The 26,551-nt window shown below is 38.0% G+C and overlaps 7 protein-coding genes across 7 annotated transcripts; 4 read left to right on the forward strand and 3 right to left on the reverse strand.

The window, feature by feature from the left end:
- Window positions 1-3,637: 3,637 nt before the first annotated feature.
- GCK72_011084 (uncharacterized protein) lies at window positions 3,638-4,308 on the forward strand (the record flags this gene model as incomplete). Its single annotated transcript, XM_053728203.1, has 4 exons — window positions 3,638-3,650; window positions 3,697-3,844; window positions 3,898-4,005; window positions 4,059-4,308. 4 exons carry the CDS (start codon window positions 3,638-3,640, stop codon window positions 4,306-4,308), a joined length of 519 nt encoding a protein of 172 aa, XP_053587780.1.
- A 986-nt stretch (window positions 4,309-5,294) lies between these two features.
- On the reverse strand, window positions 5,295-5,802 carry GCK72_011085 (uncharacterized protein; the record flags this gene model as incomplete). The annotated part of the gene is made up of 2 exons (XM_053728204.1): window positions 5,295-5,606; window positions 5,674-5,802. 2 exons carry the CDS (start codon window positions 5,800-5,802, stop codon window positions 5,295-5,297), a joined length of 441 nt encoding a protein of 146 aa, XP_053587781.1.
- Window positions 5,803-7,707: 1,905 nt separating this feature from the next.
- Window positions 7,708-8,052, reverse strand: GCK72_011086 (uncharacterized protein; the record flags this gene model as incomplete). The annotated part of the gene is made up of 2 exons (XM_053728205.1): window positions 7,708-7,818; window positions 7,873-8,052. 2 exons carry the CDS (start codon window positions 8,050-8,052, stop codon window positions 7,708-7,710), a joined length of 291 nt encoding a protein of 96 aa, XP_053587782.1.
- A 10,614-nt stretch (window positions 8,053-18,666) lies between these two features.
- GCK72_011087 (uncharacterized protein) lies at window positions 18,667-19,480 on the forward strand (the record flags this gene model as incomplete). The annotated part of the gene is made up of 4 exons (XM_003109281.2): window positions 18,667-18,699; window positions 18,745-19,221; window positions 19,301-19,350; window positions 19,402-19,480. 4 exons carry the CDS (start codon window positions 18,667-18,669, stop codon window positions 19,478-19,480), a joined length of 639 nt encoding a protein of 212 aa, XP_003109329.2.
- Window positions 19,481-20,509: 1,029 nt separating this feature from the next.
- GCK72_011088 (uncharacterized protein) lies at window positions 20,510-21,083 on the forward strand (the record flags this gene model as incomplete). Its single annotated transcript, XM_053728206.1, has 3 exons — window positions 20,510-20,622; window positions 20,671-20,755; window positions 21,015-21,083. The coding sequence occupies 3 exons, from the start codon at window positions 20,510-20,512 to the stop codon at window positions 21,081-21,083; spliced, it is 267 nt and encodes an 88-aa protein (XP_053587783.1).
- A 105-nt stretch (window positions 21,084-21,188) lies between these two features.
- Window positions 21,189-22,002, reverse strand: GCK72_011089 (uncharacterized protein; the record flags this gene model as incomplete). Its single annotated transcript, XM_053728207.1, has 4 exons — window positions 21,189-21,267; window positions 21,319-21,368; window positions 21,448-21,924; window positions 21,970-22,002. 4 exons carry the CDS (start codon window positions 22,000-22,002, stop codon window positions 21,189-21,191), a joined length of 639 nt encoding a protein of 212 aa, XP_053587784.1.
- Window positions 22,003-23,766: 1,764 nt separating this feature from the next.
- On the forward strand, window positions 23,767-23,985 carry GCK72_011090 (uncharacterized protein; the record flags this gene model as incomplete). Its single annotated transcript, XM_053728208.1, has 1 exon — window positions 23,767-23,985. One exon carries the CDS (start codon window positions 23,767-23,769, stop codon window positions 23,983-23,985), a length of 219 nt encoding a protein of 72 aa, XP_053587785.1.
- Window positions 23,986-26,551: the final 2,566 nt, after the last annotated feature.

Below are 26,551 nucleotides of genomic sequence, written 5' to 3' on the forward strand. Positions count from 1 at the left end.
AATCGATTCCACTGCTTCAAAAAATCTTCACCGTTCAATGCAGAGCATGGTCCGGAAGTATTCCTTGACAATAAATGGATTGGTAGGAGATTTCAGGTAGAACACGCTGAGAATCAATTCAATTTCAATCTAGATGTATATATCAAGGAGAAGGAGTTGGAAGAGGAGTTTAATAAGGAACTTCTACAGATATATCAGAATTCTTTTGTTGAAACTTTTTTCATAAATACCATTTAATTTTTTAATAAAACGTTTACGGCAAAAAGCTTTATAGTTTTTGTGCTTTTTCTGTTTTCGCTTATAGACCTCTTGCCGCTTACCTACTAACACATAGGTGTCGTCTTCCGTTTCGATGTTTTGATTTTTGTTAAGGGGTGGCTGAAGTCAATTTTTTGAATTTCAGATTATGATATTTCAGACAATTCTAAAAACCTTTCATCATTGTAGCATAAACTAAAAATTGCTCTAACAAGGGAAGTCCACGACGAACCGAGTTGAACTTTTTATGTAAAATTTACCATAGATACTTTCGACTTTGCTGATTCCAAATCTGTAAGAAAAATCTGCTAAATGCTCACGTGGATCAAGTTATGAGCAGTCAAACTTTTACTATTGAAACGCTATTTACGCGTGTACCGAAAAGTCTATCTCCACAATCCCGGAATATTTCCCATAGGTAAAACGGGGATGACAAGAAACAGGGCGACCGGCGGCTTAAGAACCGCAAACAGGTTAGGAAGTCTGAAAACCGTAAAACCTCTAATAGAGGTTCTCCGAGTAGTAAGAGTTCGGAGCACAATATTTCAACAGCCTCATGAGCTATCATATTTTTTCCAACTGAAAAAGATTTATAAGTATTCAGCTATATTTTGTTTGTTGGCAACTTTTTGATATCTCCATTGAGGAAAAAGATATGCCGCATTGAACATAGTTCTCTGTGGACACCTCCTTAGAGGGGGGGAGCCTAGAATGGCCTAAAATGAGCCTAAGAACCCTAAAAATTCCTCGCCATCCTTCCCATTTCCTCTCGCCGCCGGCCGCCCGCCCGCACTTTCCTCTACGCACTTAACGCGGTGTGTCTTCCGGGTGGTTCAGAGGCGGAGCTTGTGCTTTTATATCCACCTTATTTTCACGAAAAATAGGGAATATTGAGTGACAGGTGGAAGAAGATAGAGTGTTTATATACCCACTTCATTTTCATATACAGTGCGCGTCATAAATATGCGCCACCCCTCGAAATCGGTGTTTTCGGGAAAGTGAGATGTTTTTTTAAGAAATCGTTATTAAAATCGAATTCAGCGTATCAAAAAACCTATATTCCCAAGTTTTGAGAAAAAAATGTCGAAAAATACGTCCAGACCAATAAAAAGTCGCTTAAACGGCCGCGTCATAAATATACGCCACCTCCCAAAAAATGAGATATAGTTCAAATTTTGTCGAATTTCTTCAAATTTTTTGGAGAAACTCGTTCATGAAACAAAGTTTAATGATGTTTTCGAACACTTACTCGACAGTTCTCAAAAAAATTCTTGTGAGATTTTGAAAAATCAGCACTTTTTGGCGATTTTTGTGATTCTTGAGAAATTACAGTTATTATCTGGTCTCGATGTACAGTACTTGTTTGTTTTTTAACATTTTTAAAACAAACATTACTCAATCTTCCTATTTCAATACGTTTCGATGTCTGAAATTGATATTCCAGGTCTTCTTTCATTCGATTCAGGCAACTCGAGTCATCTAGGTCTGTAAGCATTGTGAGTTATAGGCTAGGAATGAGATTTCAGGCGTACTGGAGGACCGAGTATAGGTTGAAAATGCACGAAACTGTTCCCTCTTAACTTGAACAAATCAAAACATTCTTAACTTATCTTGATTCGCCCCGGGGGAAAGCCCTAGCTCTTCACAAGTTCATGGTAATTAAAATGGAACAACTAATCTAACTGCAGCTTATGTCACGTACTCATTTGTGTATATAAGCAAAATATGGGTTTAATTACGTAGTTTGTATTAACTACACATGTTATCTTGAGCAATTGATAGCCTGATAAGGGTGTACAGACGAGATCTGTGACGAACAGGTGAGAAACAAATACCTAATACACGGCAGCTTCGTTCGCTCACTTGAAAGGATATCAGTGGTTCTTACCAAGGGTTGATATTCAAGAAATGGATACGAATTGAAGAAGTAACCCCAAATTTAGATGATCCATTCATCTTCAACCTATACTCGGTCCTCCAGTACGCCTGAAATCTCATTCCTAGCCTATAACTCACAATGCTTACAGACCTAGTTGATTCGAGTTGCCTGAATCGAATGAAAGAAGACCTGGAATATCAATTTCAGACATCGAAACGTATTGAAATAGGAAGATTGAGTAATGTTTGTTTTAAAAATGTTAAAAAACAAACAAGTACTGTACATCGAGACCAGATAATAACTGTAATTTCTCAAGAATCACAAAAATCGCCAAAAAGTGCTGATTTTTCAAAATCTCACAAGAATTTTTTTGAGAACTGTCGAGTAAGTGTTCAAAAACATCATTAAACTTTGTTTCATGAACGAATTTCTCCAAAAAATTTGAAGAAATTCGACAAAATTTGAACTATATCTCATTTTTTGGGAGGTGGCGTATATTTATGACGCGGCCGTTTAAGCGACTTTTTATTGGTCTGGACGTATTTTTCGACATTTTTTTCTCAAAACTTGGGAATATAGGTTTTTTAATACGCTGAATTCGATTTTAATAACAATTTCCCAAAAAACATCTCACTTTCCCGAAAACACCGATTTTGAGGGGTGGCGCATATTTATGACGCGCACTGTATATTGGGTTTTCAGAGGTTTAATGAAGTAAGAAAATGGAGAAAATGTGCAATTTTTGATTTATGGGATTGAAGAGTCACGGGTTCGTTTTCATGCAAGAAAAGAAGAGACAGAAGGTTCAAAATCAGTGAGCAGAACTTATTATGGAAAGGGAATAGGCATAAGCCGAAGCTGTGCGGAAGTAAAGACGGAAATTAGACTGAGGTAAAATTATCATTGACAGTATATGAAACCTACGGTAATTAGGTAAAGTTAATTAGTTGTATTGAAGGGATAGCAACCCTTCAAACATAACATTCCATCACTTTACTTATCTCGTACCAGTGGAACTGATAAAGTCTCGACTTTCTACTTCCGTGTGCCAAATTCAGATTCAAAAAAATAGCATGAATAGTCCATTCTAATTTCTCAAATTCGGTCAAATTTCTCAGTATTTCTGTTTCGTGTTGTTCACTGGCTTCCAAAGCTTCAGTTCATGTTACCATTGCACTCCAAAATATAGGGAAATTTTTTCTCTATTAGTCTTGAAAATTTCCAGTTAAATTAATGCGTTTCCCGTGAAACGTTCCAAACGTGTGCCCTACTTTTTAAATCAATATTATTAAGAGACAGTGTTAAGCGTGAAATGTGGAATTATGTGGAAAAATATTTACAATTTTTCAGACAGTGAAAAAATAAACAATTCGATTACTTTACACGTGTCATTATTCTCTATTTATTTCAATTATTTCACTTCATTGACACTTCCTCTCATTTAACTAGAATCTCGTATTCGTTACTAGTCTACTCGCTTACTCATCTACAGTAAGTAGAATGTCGACTATCAGTAAGTTTCTAATTAACTACAATCCAAACGTCATCTTTTTTTTTAGCTTCAATTTCCCAGTTGGATCAATATTCTCAAGCAATTTTGGATCGTCTGAAACTGGAGGCTGAAAGAAGACCGATAAGAGTGCTCCTGCTCGCCCCCATTTGGGATGATCTCATCTCCAACACCATTGGCGAGTCAGCAGGAGAACAGTCAACAATCGGTATGTTTTCATACTAATCTCCTTATCAACCTAGTTTTACAGGTTACGGTTCCAAGTGGAGCCCGTTCTCTCAACCATAAAAGGTCTGACACGGAAACAGCGATGCATAATTTGCTTCATTGGTGGCTGCAGAGTCAATATGGAACGACTGTGAGTTATTTTTCTTTCCATTTTGTTCGTATTATAATGTATTCTGATTTCAGCTTGGCAGCTTGTGAATTTGAGGCGAGTGTAGACTCCAAGCACCGTCTCACAGGAATTACGTTCGACGTGGTCAGATACACTGGCACCCACTCAAGGGAGTCCAAGTTCATGAACCCATTGCAAAGACAGAAGAAAGAGGCGGAGGGAGCGGCGAGAGCAGCGAGGAAGGAGAGAGTGGATCAGATGAGAGATGTGCTCGCCGCCACTTTTTTTGATCTACTCGCATTAACCTTTCTACTAACCCAATAAATTTTATTATTAATTATGATTGTTTTCTCTCAATCTTCAGAAAACTAATAAGACAAATTGTTTGATGTACTTCCACTAACTTTGAGAAAGCATTGCAGAGAAAGTGATAAATTTTTTAAAATTTTACATATATCCACATTCATTTAGTTGAAAAGTCTGGGAGAAAACCCTTGCAATCATTTCCATTTCTGGTTTTCTTCTGGACTCTTTTCTCTATTTCGCTGCAATGAAGCCGTCTTTTTCACTGACAATTTCCAGAAGATTCTATGCGTTTTGAACTGAAAATTATAGAAACCCGTTGAAAACTTGTTGAGATATCGATTTTTGAAAATCTTCGAAAACACAGAATGTGCTCCAACTTTTCAGGTTTTGTTCCAAAAACTTTGAAACTATTTTTTTTTAAATTTGACTCGTCAAGACAGTTCGAATCGCAAGAAGTTTTACTTCTTCAGGAAAAACCCTCGCCGATACTTTATTTTTTCACAGTATTTAACTTTTTGGAAATTCCTCTTCAAAACTCTACGCATTTATTAACTAGCAGCCAATTCCGTTGCACACATTCTCAAAAGTTTGACAACAGCATACCTTGCCCTTGTCTAGCAAACGATTCCTCCATAAGAATACCAGTAGCTGACTAGCGTCCCCCGCCTCCCAACGAGCTTTGCTAGACGGGACTTTACCATGTGCTCAGTGCTCAGCAAGCTTTCAAAATGGATCAATAAAAACGAAATTAGCAGCAAGTGATTCCGGTTCGAAGGGTACTAAAACGAACTCTACGATAAATTAGAGCCGAGTTATGAAATTTTGAAGTTTTGCGATAGGGACGCCTCAACAATGTGCAGATGAAATCATTCACTAGGGCGATTTACGCAAGCAAGCAGACAAACAAAGCGGATTTTGAAAAAAATTGAAAATTTCAATATTAATTAAACTTTATTCACGTATTCCATAACAAATAATTAAACATTTCAAAGTTTTACAAAATCTTAAATTGTGACAACAAAATTTTCCAAGTCCACATCATGTTGTTCGCCCTTGTTATCTTTGTCACTGATGCAGCCCATGCCATTTTCTCCTCGAACCCATGCTTGGTAATGCCCGCTTAGTCCTCTATCGTTCGAACGGTACTCAGCAAATGATTGGAATTGGTTGTATTCTCCAAACATTGAATCTATTGTGTTGACGTTGCGATCCCAAAATCGTTTCATGTTGGGGATCCCAGTTACGAAAATTTGCGAGCCGTTGATAATTATCTTTGGTTCTCTCCACATGTCCGTTGCATTTCGTTCAGCGAGTATCTAAACATCTCATCCCGAAAAGATCATCGAATAAATCCTTGAAGTTTGCATCTTCTGTCATTTGCACTTCAGTATGGGTTGCAGCGGTAGCGTTATCATAAGACGCTCCTTCGTCACAAGTTCTGCATTTGGTCTCCGGAGCGTATTCCATCTGAATTGTGGTTTCATCTTCATTAGTCAGTGCCGTCATCAGCATATCGAAAACTTCTACCAGATCCTGTTGAAGAGTTTGGAAATCCGCTGGCAGAGTTTGACGCCACTCTTTGGCGGTGAATACTTCTTATTAAGTAGCATCCAATTCCTTGTCATGCCAAACGATTCCTCCATAAGAACACCAGTGGCATACAGGAATAGGGTGGGGAAGGTTGTTATAATTCAAAAAGAATCAAGGGAGAAAAGGGGGGCGACCAGCCATACAGTAGGCAGTCTGGGAAGACTGAATGAGATGGGAGATCGTCTATGGCTTACGTCAAGGAGGATTACGCGCTTGCGCAGGGTTATTGACTGCGTATGCCTTCTAGGAAGAGCGCGCACCACATTACGCCGCACAGGCCTTCGTTTATGGTGCGAGCTCTTCCCAGAAGGCATACGCAGTCAATAACCCTGCGCAAGCGTGTAATCCTACTTGACGTAAGTCATAGACAATCTCCCATCTCATTCAGCCTTCCCAGACTGCCTACTGAATGGCTGGTCGCCCCCTCTTCTCCTTTGATTCTTTTTAAATACTAGTTCCCTCCTGTTACCAATACCCATCAATATTTCTACTCTATGCTCCACCAATCGATATCAATGGATAACTTTTCTCTCGCTTCGGAATGGCTCAGGATCATCAATATATATACACACCGAATCGTAACAGTTGGAAAAGAGAAGATTATTCAAGGAGACGATTATGGATTGCCCATTCATTCATCGGGTCAACTCTACCTAAACCAAGGAAAACATGAAACCAGGGAAAAGAAGTTTCTCGAACTTTTGAAGCCGTATTTGAAGAGCCACAAGATCACTTTTTTATTGATCTTCAATGCGCATTGCCGCCTAATTCTCCAATTGATTATGGATTGCCCATTCATCCATCGCGTCAACTCTACCTAAGCCGAGGGAAACTCGTGCAATAGTGATTTGGTCCTCGTTGTAGAAAACGGATTGATAGGAGATTTCAAGACGTTCGAGCAGCTGTTCCAAAACAAACTGAAAGATGTGACGGATATCCCATTTTTCCCAGAAGGTTGTTAGCCGGTAAACATAAATTGGGTGTAGTGAGAAATGGCACGAATGGCAAAAGTACCTACCGGTGAAGCCAGGAAAAAGAAGTTTCTCGAACTTTTGAAGCCGTATTTGAAGAGCCACAAGATAACTACATGTAAATATCTACTTCACCATTCTATGCTTTTTTTGCTCGTTTTATTTATTAATAAATTCTGAATGAATCAAATTGTGCTCGTGTTAGTTTCTTCCTATAGGTACAGTACTGGCCATAAAGAATGCGACACTTGCAGTTTTTAGTTGAAAATGGTCAACTTTGTGACATCCTAAGAAGTTATCAATCGTCAAATAAATTTCTCGCAATCGTTGCCGTTTTTCAGTGCTAAAAGGAGAGATTTTGGAGCTGTTTACTTTGACGATTGATAACGTCTTAGGATGTGCCCGTGCAAAAAAGTTGTCAACTACAAGAATAAAGCTCTATTTGTGATCTACACACTCCATAAACAATCAATATTGTGAGACTATCAGGGAGGCCGTGTCACACTCACAAAGTTGGCAATTTTCAACTAAAACCTGCAAGTTTCGCATTCTTTATGGTCAGTACGTTCTTCTTCTTTTCATAAACATTCTTTGAAAGTCGAGTTCCGATGTTCCCAGTGGGACGAGAATAAATTCTTTCGTAAAAAACGCAGAAACAACTTTGAAAAATTATTGGAGCGCCAAGTAATCAAGATATAATACATAAAGGAAATGAGGGAAGGATAATTTGACAACAACAGAGTCAATAATACAAACATTAAACACAAAACTCATGAGAGAAGTTGCGAAAAACGGGGAAATTTGTTTGCCGGGAACTTGGAGAAAGTAGAATAGACTAGAAATAGAGAAATTTGATTTAAACTGAGTGAAAACACCTTAGCCATTTTGTATTGATGGGAGAGAATCGAACATCAGGAAGAGGCAGGTTTCTTCCTCTGAGTACTAGACAGTGAGTACATGGATTGTTCTGAAAATGAATATTTTATAGCAACTTTTTGAAAAGAATGCAATTTTCTCTCACCGTCTTGTTAAAGTCTTCCTTATTCACGTTTTTCCTGGTCTCTGTGTACTCATCCTTGTGGTATTCACGAGTTGTCAATGTGAACGTAGAATGACCGTTTTGAGTGTGACGACGAGCACATTGTTGAATATTAGCGTCAGTGGACACCAAATAGAAATGTTCGATGTCAAAACTCTTCATGGAGAGCCTCCTGAACCATCAACTGTAAAAGTGAAGATGAAGTAATGTTTGTTAGAGGCAGTGTGAATTTCCGGAACGTTTCGGTAAATATGAAGTTTTGTCTTGAACACGAAACCGGACATTTTGCAACCGGTATTTTTGAAACTGGACATTTTGAAACCAGTAAATTACCGGAAAGTGATAATCGGTAAGCACACACAGGTTGGAAGTAAGGACAAAGATCACATTTCAAGGAAAAAATAATCGTCGTTCCGGATGTATTGCCTATTATTTGGTTGAAATTTGCGGAACGAAATGCTCTTCAAAATCTTTTTGCAAAAATAGAGGAAATTGAATAAAGCACTATTTACTTTCTTCCAGACATGTCAAAAATCGGCACTCATTTCTTAACAAAATTTATTGGCATTTTTCGAAAATTCATAGTAAAAGCGTTTAAATTATCATACATATTCAACTTTCGATTGAATTTTAAATTATTAGTCGACAACTTGACTTTTCTACGTTCTCTCTATGGATTTTACTTCTTTACGTAAATTTTTCCCTTGAAAATGTACACATTCCCTTTTTGTTTCATTTTTCTATATAATGATTTTCAGACTTACCTCCAAGGAATTCTACATCGGTTCATCCATAAGAATATCAATACCAGAAACAGACAGGAATAGGGGCAAAGTTTTTTATAATTCAAAAAAAAATCAAGAAAAAGGGGATGACCAGCCATACAGTAGGCAGTCTGGAATCGTCTGTAGTTTATATTTTGTCGGTATAGGAAGGAGAGCGACTTGTGAGGTCACTCTCCTCCACCAGAATGTTTGCAGAATAATAAAAGAGAAACGTGTCGAGGCGTTGTTTCTCAATCTATAGATAGAGGGAAAAGAGGAAGAGACAGATACAGAAACGCACTTACTGATGACAATGATAAATTTTTTATTAGAGAAATAGATTTTTTGAAGTGAAACTCGAAAATTATCAAAAAACCATGATAAAAGTACAAATGAACACAAAATTATTGCCTATTACAAATCCGAAGCTTTGAATGGTGCAGCAGTGTATCTGGCCTCTTCTCCCACTTCTTCATAGATTCCTTCCTCCAAAAGAGTCTTGCATTTCTTTGAGTTTTCTACTTTCTTCATTGCGATTCCAGGGTAAATGATGTGTTCTTGAGAAGAGCGGGACGATGTGATCAGAAGGGTTCCGAAGACGATGATGAGGATGGTGAGAGTGGCGATGAGGATGATGAGGATGATGATTATGGTGCTGAAAATACAATAGATTTTCGATTATTTCTGAAAAAGGAGATAACTTACTTGTCATAGTCTCCGGATGACTTTATTGGAAGGGAGATAGTAGATGTTGTGAGTTCGGGAGTCTCCTTCTTCATCTCGGTAGTTGTGGTTACTGTAGTTGTGGTAGTTGTAGTGGTGGTACTAGAAGTGCCTGGAGTAGTAGAAGTCCCAACGAATTCACAAGTCAGTCCATGGAATCCTCGGTTACACTCATATATTGATTGGATCAACACAACGACTCTAGCATCCTCGAAAACATTCGGAAGTTGAGGTTGACCGGAATTCTTCATGGAGAACTCGAACACCGTGGTTTTCCCATTGGGAATGGAGAATCCAACACGAATATTGTCTCTGATAAGCCGTCGAGGATGGAAGCTTGTGATTCGTTTCTCTCCGATAAGCAACTGGAGTGTCTCGTCACTGGAATCAGTGAGAAGACGGAGGTTACAGTTGGTGGAAGCAGTCAGTTCGAGACGGAGATGTCCAGTGGCAGAGGTCAATGAATAGAGGGAATAGAGGAAGAGAAAAACTCTGATGGAGGAGGACATTCTGGTAGACGACGTGATAGGGACTGTCGAATGAAGACGAATGAATAGATGGAGGATCGGTCAGACCCGATACCTTTAAAGGCGTATTGTGGTCTGTTGTGATGTTTTCATATTTTAATGTATGAGTTTCGGCGAATTCATTTTCATAGTTCAAGAATTTTTTAATTCGGTCCACAACCCGCTGAGAGCGAGCGCCGGAAAGTTTGGTCATTGAAAGGGTCGCGAAAAAATGGGGGCCGTGGCCTAGAAATTCGACTTCGAAAAGGTTGATTTTTTGAATTTTGACGGTATTTTCGATTATTTTTGTTGTATTTCTTCAATAATTTCGATAGAAAACGGCAAATATTGATAGAAAAACACCAAAAACTATCGAAAATAACGCCAGAAATAGCAGAATACTGAAAAACCAACTTTACAGAAGTAAAATTTCTAGAAAATTCTCGCTGGCCAAACTTTTCGTTGGTTTTTTCAGTATTCTGCTATTTCTGGCGTTATTTTCGATAGTTTTTAGTGTTTTTCTATCAATATTTGCCGTTTTCTACAGAAATTATTGAAGAAATACAACAAAAATAATCGAAAATACCGTCAAAATTCAAAAAATCAACTTTTTCGAAGTCGAATTTCTAGGCCACGGCCCCCATTTTTTCGCGACCCTTTCAATGACCAAACTTTTCGGCGCTCGCTCTCAGCGGGTTGTGGACCGAATTAAAAGATTCTTGAACTATGAAAATGAATTCGCCGAAACTCATACATTAAAATATGAAAACATCACAACAGACCACAATACGCCTTTAAGCCCCGCCCCCTTGAGGTTCTGGGAAGCCATAAAACTGAAGCTAAGGTCCTGTTGTCATTAGGTATCCAGTTGTGACTTGAGTATACTGTATTGGGTATACTGTACACTCTTTATCGGTCTTCTGGGATATGATGACTATACAGTATACTCACAGTATACCGGAGCAGTATACTGTAATGATGACAATGACAGTTTATGGTTTGCGAGATAGTCATCATCTTCACATTTTCTAACTACTGGGTTTTGGGAAGAGTACGGGTTAGAAAAAGCTGTAACTTTTTATGTTGGTCATTTTCCAAAATTCACTCTTTTTTCTCTTTTTTTTCCATTTTATTCTCGTTTTCTTCACTTCTTCCCTTCCCATTTGTATATCATATCACTATCCCCTTTCTATCTGTATAAACGTGTCGTCGTGGCTCTTGTCAACATATTATCATAACAAAAGGCCCCCTCTCCTTTTTCCCCCCTCCATCTCTTTTTCTATTGCTACATTTCCATATTCGTGTTGGCTTTTCCTCTCTCCCCCCTTCTGCAACATACAGATACATATTGTTATCTTTCGGTTCTTTTGATACACGTAGATTAGTGATACCTTTATATATATTATCACTGGTAACCATTCACTGGAGAAGGATGATATTCAAAGGCTCAGCGGTGTTTTGTGGTAAGTTACTAATCCCCTCTATTAGACAGGCACCTTTTGGGAACCTTTAATAGACCAGCACCCTCTAGTTACTGTCGAAAAAATAAAGTTTCGACAAGGATTTTCAAAAAAAAAATTCGCGGGCTGGAACACGCAAGCGCATGAAGTTGTGGTCGGAGCTTAAACTGCAAGCTTAAATAAGTGGCGCGGTTCTATTGTCACAACAAAAAAGTTCCGACATTTTTTCCCCCTCGGTGTTTGCGGACTCAAGCCAAAATTTGATAATTTGATAATTTTGGCTTGAGTCCGCAAACACCGACGAGGAAAAAATGTCGGAACTTGTTTATTTCGATAATAATTCCAGTTGTTTTTTTCCAAATTAAGAACCGCGCCGCTTGCAGTTTAAGCTCCGCCCACAACTTCATGCGCTTGCGTGTTCCAGCCCGCGAAATTTTTTTGGAAAATCCTTGTCGAAACTTTTAAAAAAAACTGGCAGAACCAACTTATCCGAGGACGAACACAAATGTGGCCAGGAATCCTAAACTGTACATTACTAAGCGAAACCATGTTTCCAGATTTTTCTATAAATTTCCAAAGATCTCAGAGGTTTTTGCTGTCCAGCGACTCATGAAGGTTGAGTAAAAATCAAGTGGAGAAATTTTAGATCAACAACATAGGCATTCAAAATTTTTCCAAAATCTTGGTTTTGGATTTTTGAAATTTTTTATCTGAAAAACCCAACTTATATTGACTAGGATAGTTTTGAAGAACTGTCTACTTTTTTCTCTACATTTTGAGCAAAAAATCATCAAAAATCATTGAAAAGTGACCAAGTTACAGATTTTCGAAACATTTCGAAAAATTGACATTCATAAATTTGCTTATAACTTGAATATTTGGGTACAGAGTTGATTCATGTGTATATTTTTGAAATCAGCTTGTCGAGAGCTTTCAGAAAAGCATAATCATGCCCTGATTCGGTGAAAGTTGGGTCTTGCCACGAAATTGGTCTTAACAGGGTTACTGTAGTTTTCGTGGCGAGACCCAACTGTAAGCAAACCTAGGCTTGATTATACTCATTCAAACCGTCTCGTTACGCCGAAGTTGAAAATGATTGTTAAAATTCGATTTGAACAAAAAATGATGAATGCGCCTGTTGTTTTCTGAAAATTTTTATTTTTGTATTTTTTTGAAAGTCCATATCTCTGCCTGTTTTGCAGCGAGTTTTTTGAAATTTACACCGCTTGATTGAGCTTATCGAGAGCTTTCAGAAAAGTATAATCATGCCCTGATTCGGTGCAACTTGGGTATTTCCACGAAACTACGGTATGCGTCTTTAAAGTGGGGTACTGTAGTTTTCGTGGTGAAACCCAACTGTAAGCAAACCTAGGCTTGGTTATACTCACTCGAAAGGTCTCAGAAAGCTGATTCCGAATTGATATGAAAAATCGACTAAGTCTCAAATTTCAGTTAAAATTTAGGCTTCACCTAGAAATTCCTGTATCCAGGGTTACTGTATCCCACAAAGCATACTTTCATTTCCTTTCAGCCCTGGTCCTGACAGTCTGGTGTCAGGGGCCTCCTCCAGCTCAACCTCAGCCGGCTCCCAAACCAGTCGTCCAGCTTCCATCTCCCGTTCCCGTCCAACAAGCTCCGCCCATCCAACAGGCTCCGCCCATCCAACAAGCTCCGCCCATCCAACAGGCTCCGCCCATCCAACAAGCTCCGCCCATCCAACAGGCTCCGCCCATCCAGCAAGCTCCGCCCATCCAACAGGCTCCGCCTCCCGTCCAACAGCAAGCTCCGCCTGCTCAACCTGTCCAACCTAAACCTGTAATCCAGCAATCACCGCCTCCAGTCCCAGTTCAACCCAAAGTTGTCCCAGTCCAAGCTGCTCCACCAGTACAACAAGTGCCTAAACCGGCTCAAGCTCCGCCCCCAGCTCAAAACCAACAGGCTCCGCCCCCAGCGCAAGCTAAACCTGTCCAACAAGCTCCGCCTCCTGCTCAACCTGCTCAAGCTACCAAACCAGCTCAACCTGTAACTCAACCTGTTCCAGCAAAGCCGATTGTGCAACAAGCTCCGCCTCCAGTCCAGCAACAGGCTCCGCCTCCTCAGCAAACCACGTCTCCAGTTCAGGCTCCGTCCAAGCCAGTGGTCCAGCAAGCCCCGCCTCCAGCACCAGCCCAGCCTAAAGTCGTTCCTGTCCAAGCTGCTCAACAAGCTCCGCCTCCTCAGCAAGCTCCGCCTCCTCAACAAGCTCCGCCTCCTCAACAAGCCCCGCCTCCACAACAAACTCCGCCTCCTGCTCCAGCTCAACCCAAAACTGTTCCTGTTCAATCTGCTCAACAACCGCCCGTTCAGCAACAACCCAAGCCAGTCGTCCAGCAACAGGCCCCGCCCCCTCAGCAAGCTCCGCCTCCTCAGACTCAACAATCTCCGCCCACACCAAAACCTGCACCAGTGACTCAGACACCATCACCACCTAAGCCAGTGGTCCAACAGGTAAGACACTCACATTTTTTGATTACTCACCCCCTTGAATCATGTTTCAGCAACCCGTCCAACAAGCTCCGCCCACAACTTCCACCACCACCACTCAAGCCCCGCCTACTACTACCCAACCTCCAACAACCACAACTACCCAGAAACCGGTTGTAAAAGAGACTCCGCCTCCCACAACTACAACAACTACAACCACTACAACTCCAAAACCAACTACAACAACTTCACGTCCTGTAAAACAGCAGAAGAGATCAAAACGATCGGCCCCGCCGACACCAGGCAAAGATGACCGCGAGAAATCTGACGAGTGAGTTTTTTAGAAATTTGATTATGCTTATCAAATCCAGCTTGTTAAGAGCTTTCAGAAAAATATAATCATGCCCCGATTCGGTGCAAGTTGGGTCCCACCACGAAACTACGGTACGCGTCTTTAAACTGGGTTACTGTAGTTTCGTGGTAGGACCCAACTTGCACCGAATCGGGGCATGATTTTACTTTTCTGAAAGCTCTTGTGAAGGAGAATCTGAAAATGTCATTCCCAAGTCTCTAAACTCAAAAACAATTCCAGATTCTCCGTGTTCTCCGTGTTCTCCGACCTCTCCCCGAACGTCATCTTCTCCATCTCGTGCGTCTTCTTCGTCCTTCTCGGACTATGCATTTTGAGCTGTTTCAGAAGGGATCCATCTGAAGATAAACTGAAAATGTTGTGATTTTTGTAGTATTTTTTATATTAGTTTTTAAAAATTTATTTTAATTTTTCTTATTTTCTGCAATAAACTTGGTTCTGGGGTATTTACTCTCAAAATTAAAAGTAACTTTAATTTTCAGAATCAGTTCGTAGCGAGCTTTCAGAAAAGTAAAATCATGTCTAGGTTTACTTACAATTGGGTCCCACCACGAAAACTACAGTAAACCCGAAAATTCCATAAATCGTGGCGGGACCCAAATCACTTCAAACCTATGCATGATTATACTTTATTTATTTATTTATTTATTTATTTACTTCAAGGGATAAGAGACTATAAGATACAAAGAAGACTTGAAACATATCCCTCACGAGATAGTCTCAAGTAAAAAAAATAGGAAAAATAAGGTGCATGTCATAAAAAGAATAACGGGGGAAGGAAACAACTTCCGACTTCCGACTTCCATCTTCCGTTTTCGAAAATGTTACTTCCGCAAAGTTCTTCCCAAGATATTCAAACTTTCCGTTAAGTTTCTTCCGACTCTTCGAGAATTGTTGACTCATTTTGGAGTCTCCCTGACTCTACACTCTCTACCCACCACAGTCTTGTCTTCCCAGTGTACCAGATGCCCATCTTCTGCCTCTTACTGTCCAACACTGTGTACTACACAATCAATAATTACATTGTTGCTTTTTTAAATTCTGGCCCCTTTTCTTTCATAAAAATAGCTCCATTTTCAGATCTTCTCAGAAACAATGAAATTGTTCAGTCTCCCTTACCTTGCGTACTCTCGAATCATCACTTCAATGAATCCGATCGAAGTGCTATCTCTCTCATTTTGTTCGAAAAGAACAAGAGAAAGAATCAAACAACTACGTTTTTCTTCTACGCAGAGGTTTACCACAGAAGAACATAATCCAAAAGGGCCGATGTTTCAATTAGGAGTGAATACGACAAAACAATACATATCGATTCCTTTCCAGCCTGCTCCCCGCCGGGCTCGAAGTGAAAGGAGAAGATTTACAGGGACTATAGATGGAGTCAAACACTATTTCAGGTACCGTTTTAATGTCTCGACAAACATATTTAGAAATTTTTCCAGATCGATTGACACCGATGATGTATGTTTTCTTTACACTAGTAATATGAACCATGGATTCAAGATAACCAACTACTTTTTGGATTTAGTACGAGGAACTTTAGATGAATTAATGTTGGATTTGAATGTGATCAGTGATCTGAAAGGATTCATGAGTGAACTATGCATGAAATCACTTCAGAAAATAGAAATTGTTTCCGATACCCTGACTTCGGAACAATTATTAGTTTTCTGCAATAACTTAGAAGTGACAGTTCCTGAATTTCAATTGAGATCGAAAGTTGAAGGACCGATGGATCCAAACCTGAATTTTCTACAAACAGACAAATTGTTTTTAAAATATGGAGAATGTGTTAAAAAAGAGCATCTTCTCAGAATGGATGTGAATTACATGGTGGTATTTAGGTCTAGCCTAGATATTGAATCAATAATTCAATTTATAAAACAGTGGAGAGATGGAAAAATATGAGGCTTACTGTAGCTAAGATTCAAGGATTGTCTGATGAAGCTTTAAATAGAGATCGTTTTATTTCTGAGTTCAATGCCAAGCCATGGGATCCATCAAAACGAGACAAATGTTATACTTATGATAAAGAGAGAGTTTGATAATTCCATTGATGATTTTATTTTGCTAAAACTAATTTTTAAGTATACTCCCAAACGACACACCTGAAGATTGTTCAGATGGAATCGATTTCGAAAGCCATGATGGATTGCTGGCAACAATTCGATTCATGCCTTGTGTTAGAATGTTTTTTTTCTTTGTTTGGCATCAACGGCGGCATTCTGTGGATGTATGAAAACTCTTTTAAAATGTTTATGATTATCCCAATTTTTGTAACTTATTTACTTTCAAAACTTTTTTTCAATGTCCAATTATCGAATAAATTATCACTTGTAGACGTTTTGAGTATAAGACGCACTCTCTGACTCGTTCGATCACCCATGTTCACACGAAAAAAGTTGACCATCTCCGATTTGTCCGTCCTTTTGATCAGAGATAGTATAAAGTGTTTTCAGCAGAACGGAGTACTTTTTGGCCAGGTCCGTCACCTGGGTACCTAGAAAAATCAAAAAATCGATATTTTTCGAAACATTTTTCTGAAGTAGTTAGGTATGAAATCTTAACGAGAAATTGTTGTAAACACTATTTTAAGCATTTCTTGTATTCAGAAGAAAATTCCAGCTCAACACCTTCATAGTGAAATTTTTCAAAATGTATGAAATTTTCAGGTTTTTTCATGAAATCGCTTTTATCTCGGCAGTGACCCGACAAGACAAACTTTTTTATTTAAAAATCGAAATCTACATAAAATTTGAAATCGGAAACATGCTGTCCCTACTTGTATCTCTAGGACCCAAGAACGGTTTTTATGGGAAGTATGGGAAAAAGTGCGATTATTGAGGATAGCATTATAAAATAAGAAGAATACAATTGGAACATAATTTAGATTTATGAAGCAACTAATTTCCATCATTGGGTCATCTGCTTTTTACGTTTTCAAGATGAAATTTACCGAAATGCTCAACTAGGAAAGTTGATGAAACGGTACGTCACACTTGTAACTTTATTTGACAGAGGACTGTGTTTAATATGACAGAAAACGTGAGAAAACTACAAAAATTAACTAATATAGCAAGATTTTCAAGAAAAATAGAAAAAATAAGGCTCATGAATGTTCAATGGTCTGACCTTTTTGTGGAAGTCAGAAAAGTTTTTTTGTTTCGAAAATCTTGCTATATTAGTTAATTTTTGTAGTTTTCTCACGTTTTCTGTCATATTAAACACAGTCATCTGTCAAATAAAGTTACAAGTGTGACGTACCGTTTCATCAACTTTCCTAGTTGAGCATTTCGGTAAATTTCATCTTGAAAACGTAAAAAGCAGATGACCCAATGATGGAAATTAGTTGCTTCATAAATCTAAATTATGTTCCAATCGTATTCTTCTTATTTTATAATGCTATCCTCAATATTTCAGCTCGAATGGTTCAAATCAGGGAAAAATTTCAAAAAATCAAAAATTCAATTTTTTCAAATTTTTTTTGTAGTATGATCGAAAACTGTGTTGGGACTGAAGTAAAATGATATGATTCAATAAAAAATTTCAAAAAACCATTGTTTCGGAACCTTAAAAATGATTTACCGGGAGGTCTCGAAAATTAAAATCGCATTTTTTCCCATACTTCCTATAAAAACCGTTCTTGGGTCCTAGAGATACAAGTAGGGACAGCATGTTTCCGATTTCAATTTTTGAAGGTGAAACTTGGTCAATTTCGGGACGAATATCATGAAATACTGATTTTCTGATTCAGCGTGACGAGAGCTTTCAGAAAGTTAATCTTGAAAATGACAAATTTAAGGAAATTTTTCATGTCTTCATACAAAATTGCATCAAAAACCACCAAAATTCAAAAATTTCTGAGCATTTCACACAGAAATCGGAAGTGGTTAAACCATTTTCAGCGGAAGCCGGAAGCCTCGGAAGTTAATTTTCTAAAAAGAGAGTCGGATGTGAAATTTTAATAACAGAAATGATAAAAAGAAGAAAAGAATTCCGGAAAACTCTGGTAATGGAATAAGACTACACAGCTATGAAGAAAGAGAAAAAGGAAGATGGTTCCATTTGTATTTCCTAGCGCCCATATGAAATGTTTGAGAGCTCATAACTCAGCTCGCGGAAACATTTAGCCGGTTTTGATGGCAGAAATGGATTCCACGTAGTCGAAAGTACCTATCACGAAATTTAGAAATTGTTTGGATTCCGCGTCTCCAAAGAGATTACTTGAATATGAGCACAGTCTAAACGCACGTGAAATGAAGAAAAAACAAAGTTGTCGAAGATGACATTCAAAAGTTCGACGTGTACAATGCTCTATTTCGAATAAAAAAGAAACCATTTCAATCGGAAAAATTAAGAACATTCACTTATTTCCTAGTTTACAAAGTTAGTTTTGCTTTCCAACATGGTGAGTTTCTCTTTGGAATTTAGCAGATTTACATCCATAATTCCAGGAGGAATACCTGCAACTTATTGTGAAATGTTTTCCAATGGTAACGTTTATCCTATTGGCGGCTTCATGTGTAAGTGTGATCTTCTGAAAATATAGATTTCAGTAAGGTTTGCAGACAAGTAAACCAAAAGAATCACACAAAAATCCTACCGGTGGAAGAAAACTCACAATGTCCACAATGTCCACACCGTCCACATCTTTCAACACAATTTCAGATTTTTCGTTCGATGAAAAATTAGAAGAAGAAGAAGAAGAAGAGAAAAAAGAAGAAGGGAATGAGTTGAAAGAGAAGAAAGAGCCAGAAAAAGAAGAAGAGAAGAGAGAATTTTCATGTGGAAAAGACGAAAAGGAAGAAGAGAAAGGTGACAAAGGAGGGAAAGCAGAGAATAAAGAAGTTGAGTTCAATCTTGAAACATCTCCTGCATTCACAATTTGTATTGATAATAATGTCAATAATGAAGTGTTCATATTAAATGCAAGAAAATCACTCGATGAGTCGGCAGGCTTTTTATGGACAATCAAAAAGAGATTGGCGTTTGATGACGGCTCTTGGAAACAGTTGAATCGGAGAATAGCTGCTCTGAAAGCTGAGGTAAAATGAGCAGTCCTTGAAAGATTTGAAATCTGAATATGCATCCTTGCAAACTGTTTTATCTTCCTCTAATTTCCAGGGACTTGACACTCGTGCCAACACTATACAAGCAAAGAAGAACAAGATCAAGTAAGAAGCTATTTCTACCTGATTCTTTTCATATTTCCATCAAATTTTCAGCTGTATTGAACCCACTAAAATGGATGCCCAATTTGAAAAACAGGCCGCGTCAAAACCGAAAAAGAAGACAGTTGAGTGAACTGGAAAAGGGAGAACAAGTGTTGTAATAAAGCGTTTATTGATTGAAAATGGCATTGAATTTGGATTTGAAATTGAAAAACTTTTAGAAAAAACAGACTTGAAATCATCGATTTTGAGCTCTGCATTTGTCTGTGATACGCCCAGCTGTTGGATAGATACTTCCGATGTAGACCTGGGAATAATTGAAATTACAATGAAATTGTTCAGTCTCCCGTACGTTGCCTACTCTCGAATCACCACCTTAATGAATCCGATAGAAGTGATTTCCTTCTCATTTTGTTCGAAAAAGTCAAGAGAAAAAATCAAACAGATACGTTTTCATTTTAATTTGCTGGAATTTCTACAAAAGTTAACAAATATAAAGCTCTGGTGTTTCAACTACAAATTTCGACGGGAGGTCGACATTTGTCGATTCCATTCGAAACTGCTCCACGTCCGGCTCGATGTATGGGAAGAAGATTTATAGGGGCTATAGATGGAGTCAAACACTATTTCAGGTATGTTTCAATGTCTCAAACAGACAAAAATAATTAAATTATTCAGATGCATTGAGTTCCTAGAAGGAAGTATTCTATACAGTGATATCCCACACAGTGGGTTCAAAATAACCAATTATGTACATTTTGGATTTACTACGAGCAAGTTTGGTTATTCTTGAGTTGGATTTGAATGTGATCAATGATTAGAAAGGATTCATAACTGAACCATGCATGAAATCAGTTTCCGGAATTGAAATTCTTTCTGAAACTGTTACTGCTGACAAACTGTCCGTCTTCTTCGATAACATAGAGAATCCGGTTAAAAACGTTCATATTCACTCGAAAGTTGAAGGACAAGTGTCTACAAGTATGAACATCTTTCGAACATAAATATTAGTTTTTTACGAGAGTAGTTGGATTACAAGAGAACATTTACTTGGATTCAATGGAAAAATTTTGTGCATCATTAATCCTACTTTTAATATTGAACTTTTATTGAATTCATAAGACAATGGAGAAACGGAAATAATACAAAATTCGTAGCACTCATGATGTCAGAAGTACCTCAAGAAGTGATAAACAGAGATCGTTTTATTTCCGAGTTCGATGCGAAACCATGGGATCCGAAGAGAAGAGAAAAATGTTTCATTTATGAGAAAGAGTGAGTTAATTCATTTTTGAATCGACCACAATAGTCATTTTATTGCAGAATCACTGACGTTCAAGACATTACTAGCGACTTATCGGAAGGATTCGATTTGGAGAGAGATGATGGATTACTGGCAACTATCTTAGTCGGTCCACCTGACTTATTTCAGTTTTTTGTGTGGCACGTCGAAATTTGTAGTTGAAACACCAGAGCTTTATATTTGTTAACTTTTGTAGAAATTCCAGCAAATTAAAATGAAAACGTATCTGTTTGATTTTTTCTCTTGACTTTTTCGAACAAAATGAGAAGGAAATCACTTCTATCGGATTCATTAAGGTGGTGATTCGAGAGTAGGCAACGTACGGGAGACTGAACAATTTCATTGTAATTTCAATTATTCCCAGGTCTACATCGGAAGTATCTATCCAACAGCTGGGCGTATCACAGACAAATGCAGAGCTCAAAATCGATGATTTCAAGTGTATTTTTTCTAAAAGGTTTTCAATTTCAAATCCAAATTCAATGCCATTTTCAATCAATAAACGCTTTATTACAACACTTGTTCTCCCTTTTCCAGTTCACTCAACTGTCTTCTTTTTCGGTTTTGACGCGGCCTGTTTTTCAAATTGGGCATCCATTTTAGTGGGTTCAATACAGCTGAAAATTTGATGGAAATATGAAAAGAATCAGGTAGAAATAGCTTCTTACTTGATCTTGTTCTTCTTTGCTTGTATAGTGTTGGCACGAGTGTCAAGTCCCTGGAAATTAGAGGAAGATAAAACAGTTTGCAAGGATGCATATTCAGATTTCAAATCTTTCAAGGACTGCTCATTTTACCTCAGCTTTCAGAGCAGCTATTCTCCGATTCAACTGTTTCCAAGAGCCGTCATCAAACGCCAATCTCTTTTTGATTGTCCATAAAAAGCCTGCCGACTCATCGAGTGATTTTCTTGCATTTAATATGAACACTTCATTATTGACATTATTATCAATACAAATTGTGAATGCAGGAGATGTTTCAAGATTGAACTCAACTTCTTTATTCTCTGCTTTCCCTCCTTTGTCACCTTTCTCTTCTTCCTTTTCGTCTTTTCCACATGAAAATTCTCTCTTCTCTTCTTCTTTTTCTGGCTCTTTCTTCTCTTTCAACTCATTCCCTTCTTCTTTTTTCTCTTCTTCTTCTTCTTCTTCTAATTTTTCATCGAACGAAAAATCTGAAATTGTGTTGAAAGATGTGGACGGTGTGGACATTGTGGACATTGTGAGTTTTCTTCCACCGGTAGGATTTTTGTGTGATTCTTTTGGTTTACTTGTCTGCAAACCTTACTGAAATCTATATTTTCAGAAGATCACACTTACACATGAAGCCGCCAATAGGATAAACGTTACCATTGGAAAACATTTCACAATAAGTTGCAGGTATTCCTCCTGGAATTATGGATGTAAATCTGCTAAATTCCAAAGAGAAACTCACCATGTTGGAAAGCAAAACTAACTTTGTAAACTAGGAAATAAGTGAATGCTCTTAATTTTTCCGATTGAAATGGTTTCTTTTTTATTCGAAATAGAGCATTGTACACGTCGAACTTTTGAATGTCATCTTCGACAACTTTGTTTTTTCTTCATTTCACGTGCGTTTAGACTGTGCTCATATTCAAGTAATCTCTTTGGAGACGCGGAATCCAAACAATTTCTAAATTTCGTTATAGGTACTTTCGACTACGTGGAATCCATTTCTGCCATCAAAACCGGCTAAATGTTTCCGCGAGCTGAGTTATGAGCTCTCAAACATTTCATATGGGCGCTGGGAAATACAAATGGAACCATCTTCATTTTTCTCTTTCTTCATAGCTGTGTAGTCTTATTCCATTACCAGAGTTTTCCGGAATTCTTTTCTTCTTTTTATCATTTCTGTTATTAAAATTTCACATCCGACTTTCTTTTTAGAAAATTAACTTCCGAGGCTTCCGTCTTCCGCTGAAAATGGTTTAACCACTTCCGATTTCTGTGTGAAATGCTCAGAAATTTTTGAATTTTGGTGGTTTTTGATGCAATTTCGTATGAAGACAACGCCGAAATTCTTTGTATTGATGAAAAATTTCCTTAAATTTGTCATTTTCAAAACTAACTTTCTGAAAGTTCTCGTCACGCTGAATTTGAAAATCAACATTTCATGATATTCGTCCCAAAATTGACCAAGTTAGATCATTTTAGGATATTACAATATAAAAAAATATAATTTTTGAAAAATATAAGTAAAAATAGGTAGAAAAAAGGGCATTTTTATCACATGTTTGCCCTTAAAAAGTCCATCTTTTGTTACTAAAATTTAATTTTTGATTTCCTCTTCTGCAATTCCTGTTCTCTCCCCTCCCCATACTGATAACATTTCGCTCCTATAAAACCTTCTTTTCTTATCTTTTTTTTCATTTTATTAGGCATCAAATGAATTCATTTCTAGTCTATTCTTTTTTATTATTGGTGATAGGTACCCAATTGGTGGAAGCCGGAAAGTGTGCAGACTGTATCGCCAGTGGGAAACAGTGAGTTGTTGGGTCTGTGTGTCGGTTTGTCCGGATTGTGATTTAAAGATTTGAATAGGGAAGGAAGAGAGCTTTCAAAAAAATATAGTCATGTTCATTTCTCAAAGGCACACACCGTAACCCTGTATAACCCAAATTCAGAAATATATGAACAATTATGTATATCCAGTTATAAAATTTTCAATTTTTCAAAAAGCCAATGCGTTTTTTTCAATAACTTTGTCACATTTTCATGTATTAGAGGAAACATCGAAGGGCTGACTAGGTTCCTAATAATTTTTAGGAGTAGAACCTTTTTTCCCTACATTTTGAGCTAGAAATTTTCAAAAAAACATAAAAACTGACCAAGTAACAGATTTTCGAAACATTTCGAAAAAATTAGATTTATTAATTCGCTTGTAACTTGAATACTTGATCGCAGATCTGATTCATATTTATATTTTTGGAATCAGCTTGTCAAGAGCTTTCAGAAAAATATAATCATGCCTTCAGGGTTCACCACGAAACTACGGTATGCGCCTTTAAACTGGGTTACTGTAGTTCTCGTGGTGGGACCCAATTGAAAGCATTCTGAGAACCTTTCTCTCTGAACAACCCTCAATCGAAGACAGCAATGGCGGACAAGTCGGCTTACATGAGCGCTGGTGGATACAGCTCCGGCTACATGGGATCGAATGCCTCATCGTCTGGATACGCTCGTGAAGATTATGCATCCGGTGGAAGTGGTGGAGGAGCCAGCAACAACCAAAACCAAGGATCGGGAGGAAATACCAATCCAGGACAACAAGTCTTCAAGGCTCGCACTGATCAGTCTTGCTATCTTGGACCATAAACGATGACAACAACGTCAAGAAGAGCCAACTGCCAGACGAAATGCAACTTTCTCTTTTTGGTTTCACATCCAATAAAGTAGTAAATGAGAAAGAAGGAGTCTATGATGGTCGAGGTGGTGATTCTTCGATTTTACGGGTGGGGAACAAATCATGGTTTCAGAGACTTACCCCAATGGAAGTGACACATGGAGTGAAGCCGCATTCGTTGACTGTCACACACCAGCTGAAAATTATTAAGATTTCAAAAATATATTCAGATTCTGCTCGTTTAGAGCTTTCAGAAAAGTATAATCATGACCATATTTGGACTCACCACAAAAATACGGTATGCGCCTTTAAACTGGGATACTGTAGTTTTCGTGGTGGGACCCTACATAGACAAGAGTATACTTTTCTGAAAGCTCTCATCACACTGATTCTAAAATTACAGATTTTTTAAAAATTGGAGCATATCGGACAGAGTTACAACACAAAACATATTTTTAACACCAAGGGTTAACAAAAAGTGATGCAACTTTGTCAGTTCTATTTCAAAATTTATTAAATTTTATATTTTGAAATCAGCTCGTCAAGGCGCTTCGAATGAGTATAATCATGCCTATATTTGCTTTCAATTGGGTCCCACCACGAGAACTACAGTAACCCAGTTTAAAGGCGCATACCGTAGTTTCGTGGTGAACCCTGAAGGCATGATTATATTTTTCTGAAAGCTCTTGACAAGCTTATTCCAAAAATATAAATATGAATCAGATCTGCGATCAAGTATTCAAGTTACAAGCGAATTAATAAATCTAATTTTTTCGAAATGTTTCGAAAATCTGTTACTTGGTCAGTTTTTATGTTTTTTTGAAAATTTCTAGCTCAAAATGTAGGGAAAAAAGGTTCTACTCCTAAAAATTATTAGGAACCTAGTCAGCCCTTCGATGTTTCCTCTAATACATGAAAATGTGACAAAGTTATTGAAAAAAACGCATTGGCTTTTTGAAAAATTGAAAATTTTATAACTGGATATACATAACCAGTCGGTTTACGTCGCCTAACGGCGACTAAACCTCCTTCCCTACACCACCCTTCTCAGTTTTACAGCGCCTGCGGCGCTTCTTAGCTGGAACAGTCCGTTCCGACAAAGCACAATTGTAAAATCTCTCCTTTTCAGACTCAAACTCTGCAAACTTTCTCAATGACTTTTTCTATCTTGATAGAATATGGAATTTAGAATGAGCTGTTTTTGAATTTACCAATTAGAACTTTCTTCCTATGTTTTCCTTATTTCAAAACAATCTCACAGAAGAACGTGAACTTGATAACTCTTCTTTCTTCCCTTCTCAAAAGGCGAGTGATCATGCAGAATTACTACTATCGAGGTCTCAGACTTCTACTTTACTCTTGGATCGTATAACTTATTCACTTGTAAGGTAGTTTTCGTTAGCTAAGGAGCCCTTTCCGGTAGAGAACAATTAAAACACTTCTGTATTTCTGATAATATTTTAACAACTTTTCTCAATGACTTTTTTCCAGTGGAATATGGAATGTCAGTATAAAAATTTTTTTCCATATACTTACACGGAAATCTTCTTCTTAGTCTGGTTTGATCCGAAAAGTTCTGCTTTCTCATTTTATACCTCTTCGGCGGCGATGCCGCGTCTTTTCTCTAGAATACTTCAAAACTATTTCACATACTTCTAAGTTTAAAAGTAGAAGTGCACTCTTATTCAGTCTATTTTGATTCCAATCCTTATTTCTACCTGAAAGTGCACCACAAAAGTTGGCAGAATTCTTGAAGATCTTCAAAGAAATGCACTTTATGTACATAAATAGTGATATAGGCAAAAAACGTTATAACTTTTTTCAAAAACTTCAAAACATATTTTCCTTTTGACAAAAAATGTAATCTTTCTGAGCTTTTGACTGATCGGCGGCGATGCCGCCTCCCTTCCCCAAGAAGATGCGGACGAAAGTCTTATGGATAAATCAGTTTTTGACTCGGCGTTTGCAGGATTGTAATTTTTAAGCATTTTGAAAGTTAGGAGCTGTACGAAAATCGGAGAGAGCCTCTTAATCGGGGAACGAAAATTGGGGATAGTGTGCACAGACGAACGCAAATTTGCGGCGCAGTTTCCAAACCGTAGTTTTTTTCCCCGATTATACCCACGCAACCTACGAAATCTCGACTGTAACGGCGTTATTTACAACCTCCAACAAAAAACCAAAAAACATTTCCGACCTGGCGGGAACGAACTCACCACCCCGTGCGTGAGAGTCATCTGCGTAGACCGCTACACAGGTAAACCGCTAAGTCCCAAAAACGGGCCGGCGGCGGCGCGCAAGTTGCCCAACGGCGAACATACGGTGGTTGAAGTTGCGAGCCGCCGACGGACCAACGTTTAGCCGCCACCGGGCCAACTTTCACCCGGCGCACTTTCCCAATAGGCCCCTTTCCCCGGTACTTTCGGAACACATGGTTGAATAATTATTGTTTATTATAAGAAAAAAACAAAAATACAATTAAAAGGATAAAAGAAGAAAAATAGAAATTAAAATATTCTTGGCTTTTGACTCCATTTG

The sequence above is a fragment of the Caenorhabditis remanei genome, chromosome III (genome assembly GCF_010183535.1).
Source record: "Caenorhabditis remanei strain PX506 chromosome III, whole genome shotgun sequence".
Lineage (NCBI taxonomy): Eukaryota > Metazoa > Nematoda > Chromadorea > Rhabditida > Rhabditidae > Caenorhabditis > Caenorhabditis remanei.